Here is a 6,514-nt window from a genome sequence, read left to right as displayed (position 1 = left end):
GCATCATTCCTCTCCTCTTGAAAAGGATTTGCCCTCAAATCTGATTCAAATTCTGCGAGAAAGGGACTAAAGTCAGTGACATTAAATGTGGCACTTATAGCTCCATACTCACCTGGGAGGTCCAACTTGTAAGCATTGTTGTTCACACGCTCAAGAACTTGGAAGGAACCGTCGCCTCAGGGGAGTAGCTTGCTTTGTCGTTGAACTGGAAACCTCTCTTTGCGAAGGTGCAACCAATCAAAGATCATTTGACGCCTTCCTTTGTTTGCTTGCTTCGCATATTGACTCGTGCGTTGCTCAATGTTGAGTCACACTTTCTCATGTAGTGCCTTCACAAAATCTGCCCTTTTCTTTTCATCCAGATTGACACACTCAGACAACGGCAAAGGTGACAAATCCAAAGAAGTTAACGGGTTAAAACCATATACAACTTCAAAAGGTGAGAAACGTGTAGCACTATGCACAGTTCGGTTATAGGCAAACTCAACATGAGGAAGACATTCCTCCCAAGACTTAATGATGCGAGAAGCTGATACGAGACGCGGAAGCTACTTCGGATCTAGAGGAACACGATGAAGATTTGATGGAGTTGAACCCGAACTTGGACCACTCAAGAACAGATTTAACGGTAGAGGACGCCACAATCAAGTGTGTGTGTTTGATTGATAAGTCAAGAACAGCCTAGGATCAACTCTAGGATGTTCAACTTAGCTTTCACAAGCTAAGGGAATTTGCCACAAGGAATGGACGAAATTCTGGAAATTTTATTCAATACTCTCAAAAACTGAATGTAACATGCGGCTTGAGGCTATTAATAGCCGTGACTAAGACCTAATAAACTGGAAAAATAACAAGGAAAGTTCGGCCAGCCCCTTGGGCCTTCACTTGACCGAAAGCTAGCCCAACTAACTATAGATCCCCGTACGGCTCAGCGACGGTACTTAACTTCAGCTCAACCCGCCGTTTGGAGCTTGAACACTTGCATCTTCAATTGTAAGCAGCATTTTAGTAGTCGTGCAAGGATATTCCAACTCAATTCCTTCAATGGCCGGTTTCTCTTGGGTTTGGATGGCACGTACCAAGGCTTGGAGGGACTCCTTGAATCTCTTAGCTCGTGCTCGTGTCACTGGGCCTTGGGGCACTTTCACAGGGTCTACTTGTGCACTTTGGGCCTCGTGCTCAACCGCATCACTTAATGTTCTTTTTAATGATGGCACGCAACAATGTAGATAAAGTGCGATTAACAACTTCTGTTTGGCTATCCGTTTGCGGGTGACTTGAAGTCGAGAATAACAGTTTAGTGCCCAATTTTCCCCACAATGTCTTCCAGAAATAGCTAAGAAATTTAACATCCCTGTCAGAAACAATAGTTCTAGGCATGCCATGTAACCTAACTATCCCACGAAAGAACAAATCAGCAATGTAAGAAGCATCATCCGTTTTGTGACAAGCAATGAAATGAGCCATTTTAGGAAATCTGTCAACTACCACAAATATGCTATAATGTCCTTTCCTAGACCTAGGCAACTCAAGTACAAAATTCATAGAAATATCGATCCAAGGTGTAGTAGGCACAGGTAAAGGGGTATACAAACCGAATGGTTGAGTCTTAGACTTAGCTTTGTGGCACACAATGCATCGACCAACCACACACGTTCCACATCTCTTCTCATCTTTGGCCAATAGAAGTGTTCCTGCAAAATTTATCAAGAAAAGGGCGTAGAATATGATTCATTAACCTCATGAATGTATTAGGGGCGTTAGATAAACCAAAGGGCATGACTAGCCATTTATACAACCCATAAGTAGTCTTAAAAGCCGTTTTCCATTCGTCCCCGTCCTTCATTCGGATTTGGTGATACCCACTTTTAAAATCAATTTTCATGAAAATTACAGCCCCATTTAGTTAATCTAGCATGTCATCTAACCTAGGTATATGATGACGATACTTTACCGTTATCGAATTGATGGCTCTGCAATCCACACACATGCGTGAACGTTGTGGAGAACTTGTTGACTAATTAATTGACCTATAGCTTATGTGAGGCTAAATTGCAGACTGCCTGTGTTATTCGGACTTGGCTACCAAGTCCTGCCGACGCTGCTACTTTAGTGCAAAATGGAGAGTCAGACACAGGTATGGCAGGGCTAAGTGAAGAGTCCAAGTAACATAGCAGCCCACATTTGGCTGCAGCTAACAATACAACCCTTTCCGTTACTCAACATGACCAAATTCTAATGCATTGAAAGGAACTATATCTGGTTAGATGACCTTGCTATCCTTGTTATAAGTGAACCATTGTTTACTTAACATTAATTGCAAATATGTGATGAACTATTCATCTTGTTAGAATATGTGATTAGGTAGTTCATTTTTTTTAAACCTCAAACCTACTTAGAGAGTGATGAAATTTATTTGGATAATTGATCGCCTAATTGATTCTGGAAATTGAAATTGATTCAATAGAGGAAACACTCTGACACATGGAAAGACGGCTAAAAGAGTGCCTAACAGTACTCTAATTTCTTTGTCACCTTGACCAAATGTAGCATCAGAAAGTGAAGAACCTAGTGGAAAGGTGGGAGAATCTGTTGGCAAGTTTTACTTTTGTTGTATTGATCGTTTTCTCTTGCTGTCTTGGCTTGTTATCAGCTCTTTGCAGTGTGTGATAATGTTGTCCCTTATAAGAAAGTATATCTGGCATATTCTGGCACTCATTCTTTATGAATCATTGAGAAGCATAAATTGGGCGCATACCCATTAATGAAATGTTTCTGTGCTTGTCTTTGTTAGGTGGGAATCACTTTTGGACCTACGTATTTGCTGAAACTATACCTAGCTGGAGCAGTTGGTGGCTCAGTTTTCTATCTAGTTCACCATGCTTTGTTGGCCCCATCCTCCAAGGTAGAGTGACTTAATTCCAAGTTCTTAAAGAGGCTCTGGTGAAATGCTTGTTTTTGTTATAAATGGCAATCAAACTCAGAATAGCAGTTTGTTCCTTAAATAAGGTGCTTCTTGTTTGTTTCGTCAGCTAAAAGTGAATATAACAACTGATATTCTTGTTTGTTCTGTTCAGCATTAATTTATCAATTCTAAGTAAAGATACACATAATGTTTCTTTATCCTTCAAAAGTAAATATTGCAGTGCTATGCCTTTGCTTTCTGTTACTGGGGAGATAAGTGGAAAGCACCAAGTTGAATATGAGAACAGCAATCTTGGTGCCAATCATTCTAACATCATGTGGTCAAAGAGTATCAGTGCAATCTATGACATGACAGAGGGCTGGCTGCACTATTTGTACTTGTAGATGCAGCATGGTATCTCCAGCTGTCTTTTTATTTGCTGATCTATTGATATTGTTATAAATGCTTTGATTTGTACAGGGAAAACATATGTGGAGCTTTGACCCTTCAAATGTCCCTGGTCTGGTGAGTGCACTGCCTTGTCTTCATTTGGTGTTTAATTGTCATCCTTACTTATGCTGCTCTGCCAGTTAAAAACAAAAACATGATGCAGTAGGCAAGATAACCATTTAGGGAGAATTGCCTTCTTCCAAGTAGTTTTCTGTGAACAGAAGATACTGAGTTGAGGATCTTCCAACTGGTTTGTGAAGTAGTTTGTAGTTTGTTCTGATTCGTCAGTTGAAAATTTTGTCTTGAAAATGCATCTGTTAATGTATGGATAGAACCCATCTTATTAGATTGTATTCTTCATACAAAAAAACTCACAAAAATTGCAAGTTGTGACTGTCCTGAAGAGCTATGAGTGCTTTTACAGATTGTCTATTAAATGAATGAGATTCTCAGAAGAGAAACTAAAATAGCTAGCTATCTCTATCTTTCTGCAAATATTCCTTCTATCACGATCTTCCTCAACTATGGTTCTTTTTGTGAAACCACTTAAATCCTAGAACTTACTATAAGATTTCCTTGTGTTCACTGGATTGTTTGAATCCACATTCTAAGTCGTTTCTTGTACTTGTAGATTAGGATTTCTCCAACTTATTTTGTTTGATCGAGTCCTTTAAACAATCATGTATTATATGTAAAATATATTCTATTCTTACAGCTTTTGCTTGTAGATTGGGAGTTGGGATATGCTCACTTGCAAGCCTCTGTTTAGACTTAATCCTGCTTTTGTACATCATGTCTGTTTACATTGCCAACCCTCCACTCCTTGAGAAAATATTCCACATCCTTATTCTTTTTTCTCTTAGGATAGTGAGACCAAAGCACTTCTGCCTTGTTGAATAAAACATGTAGACAGTAAACCCAAAATGTTGCAATTTACCTTTGCCATAGTTTTCTTTTCCTCATTTCGTCAAGCATTAGCAACAATTAAATCTGAAAGATTTCCTGAGTAATCAATCTGCTTTTGCTTTCAGGGAGCAAGTGGGGCAGTTAATGCAGTAATGCTTCTTGATATTTTCCTCTTTCCAAAGAAGACTCTCTACTTCGACTTTATCATACCAGTTCCTGCAATCTTATTGGTAGGTTTTTCCCTCGTGTTTTCTTCTATAAATAAGCTGTTGATTTGGCTATATATTCTGACATGGTTATAATAATAATCATTCTAGGGAATCTTTCTTATTGGAAAAGACATGCTACGAATAATGGAGGTATGATCTTTTCTTTAAATATTCTTTTTCTTTATGCTTTTTCCATATTATCCAAGAACTTGGACCAAGTGCTCCTTTTCTGGTCGCAGTTACCTTGTCAATGAATGCACATAGTGGTGTATCTAAATATCATTGTGGAAAACGGTTAAAAGTAATTGTTTTACAAGAAACTTAGATTTCATTTTTACTGGTATAATCATCAAAATTAGGCATGGGTTTCCCTGTTCTACTGCCTTCAGCTAAATGATATTTGTATATGAGAGAATAGGCATTCTTTCCTCTTCCAGTTTTCATTTTTGACTTCAAAGGGTTCTCTATGTTTCCTAACTTTGATGCAAAACTCCGACTTGCTGTTTTTGTTAATTCAGGGAGACAATCGAATCTCTGGATCTGCTCACTTAGGTGGTGCCACAGTTGCTGCTATAGCATGGGCACGAATCAGAAATGGCCGTTTCCGGTTTTAAATTCTCACATTAGAAAATCATTCCAACTTGATTGCTAACTGTTAATCTCCCCTAAGTATAGTAGGATTATTACTTTTCGGAGTATAAGTTGAAGCATCACTTCTGCATATGTTTAACGCTGCAAGGAAATGAAGAATGCTGTTTAGTTTGATATCAGATATTGTTGCTTCGGATGATAGCCTAGTATTTAAGAACTTTTACTTTTGGCATTTCTTCAAACTCTGAAAAGAGAAGGGAAAGAGACACGTTCTGCGAATAGATTGTGGGTTAAATGACGATTTACCCAAGCATTTCTTGATCTTTTTCTTGATAAGCAAAATGTTTCTGAATGGAAACTAATTGGGAAGCCATGTGTTTTTGTTGGATTTGCGACTTGTGGTAGAGGGTTTGGATCCGGCAAATGCAAGGGGCTTTGGATCTTCAGCAAACAGATTATTCTTAGGTCTTGGATGCTATAGCAATAAGACTGATATCTAATTGAAAGTTGTCAATAATGATGTGCAGTTTACTCAACCGGGTGTTTACTTGAAAACCCTAAGTAGAGCCATATTAAAAAGAAGTCAACATGATGGAAAATGGATGGGAAAAATGGTGAAGTCTATGATCCATATAATTCTAGCTGATAGCGTGTTTTCTTTTGAGCCTAGTGACAGATCATTTTGTCGTCCTGGTACTTCTAGGGACACGTAGCAATTATTGATTGCTCTCTGCTGGCCTTTTGTGCGTCATTATCTTTTTGTTTTCTGCTGTCCTTTGGGTTGGGAAAACGAAGTGGAAATGGTTTAAATATGAAAAAGCTTGAAAAATGAGGAGGGGACGAGCCATCAAGGTATGAGAACTTCATTTGCAATTTTTGGCCAAAGCAAAGTATCCAAGTTGAAGCTCCACAATTGCAGTTAGTAATGTATATTGACACCATGACCTGCTGAAGTTTGGTTCTGTCCTTTTTGTTATTTTAACTATCAATAACCTTTTACCTGTATTATAACATTTGATCTTATTTTAGTTACATAATCATATCCTTCTTCTTCTTCTTCTTCTTTGGTTTTTTAGCTGCATAATCATGTCTTTTTCTCATTCTTGATCGTGAACGAGAATATGTCAGATAACAAAAAATGGTTAACAGTAAAAAATGATACTCTATCCAAACTCTCTATAATAAATGTTCAAAATTTGTCATATTAGTTTTCGAGTGACATCATTTAGACTACTGTTACGAATTCAAGAAAAATCTTTAACTTATGGGACTATAATATTTTTGAAACTGTAATGATCATTTTCCTAGGAAAGATAAGAAGTATTATAGGATCCACTTATTGTTAATTTCAAGTTGACTACAAGTCTTTTTTTTTAGGAAAAAAAATTTATTAATCTGAGATAATGTTCACAGCAAGTGCGGTAACAATAAAATTTGGGGAGAAGTCCCTCCA

At 37.9% G+C, this 6,514-nt stretch overlaps 1 protein-coding gene across 1 annotated transcript; it reads left to right on the top strand.

Annotated features, from left to right (window-relative positions):
- The first annotated feature begins 2,055 nt into the window (after positions 1-2,055).
- Positions 2,056-5,382, top strand: LOC140006091 (RHOMBOID-like protein 12, mitochondrial). Its single transcript, XM_072047793.1, has 6 exons — positions 2,056-2,137; positions 2,795-2,905; positions 3,386-3,430; positions 4,387-4,491; positions 4,579-4,620; positions 4,989-5,382. Exons 1-6 carry the CDS (start codon positions 2,120-2,122, stop codon positions 5,082-5,084), a joined length of 417 nt encoding a protein of 138 aa, XP_071903894.1. The 5' UTR covers positions 2,056-2,119; the 3' UTR covers positions 5,085-5,382.
- The last annotated feature ends 1,132 nt before the right edge of the window (positions 5,383-6,514 follow it).

Source organism: Coffea arabica, chromosome 4e (genome assembly GCF_036785885.1).
Source record: "Coffea arabica cultivar ET-39 chromosome 4e, Coffea Arabica ET-39 HiFi, whole genome shotgun sequence".
In the NCBI taxonomy this organism is placed as follows: domain Eukaryota; kingdom Viridiplantae; phylum Streptophyta; class Magnoliopsida; order Gentianales; family Rubiaceae; genus Coffea; species Coffea arabica.
Note: the sequence above shows the minus strand (reverse complement) of the source record. Positions and strands in the feature narration are given on the sequence as shown.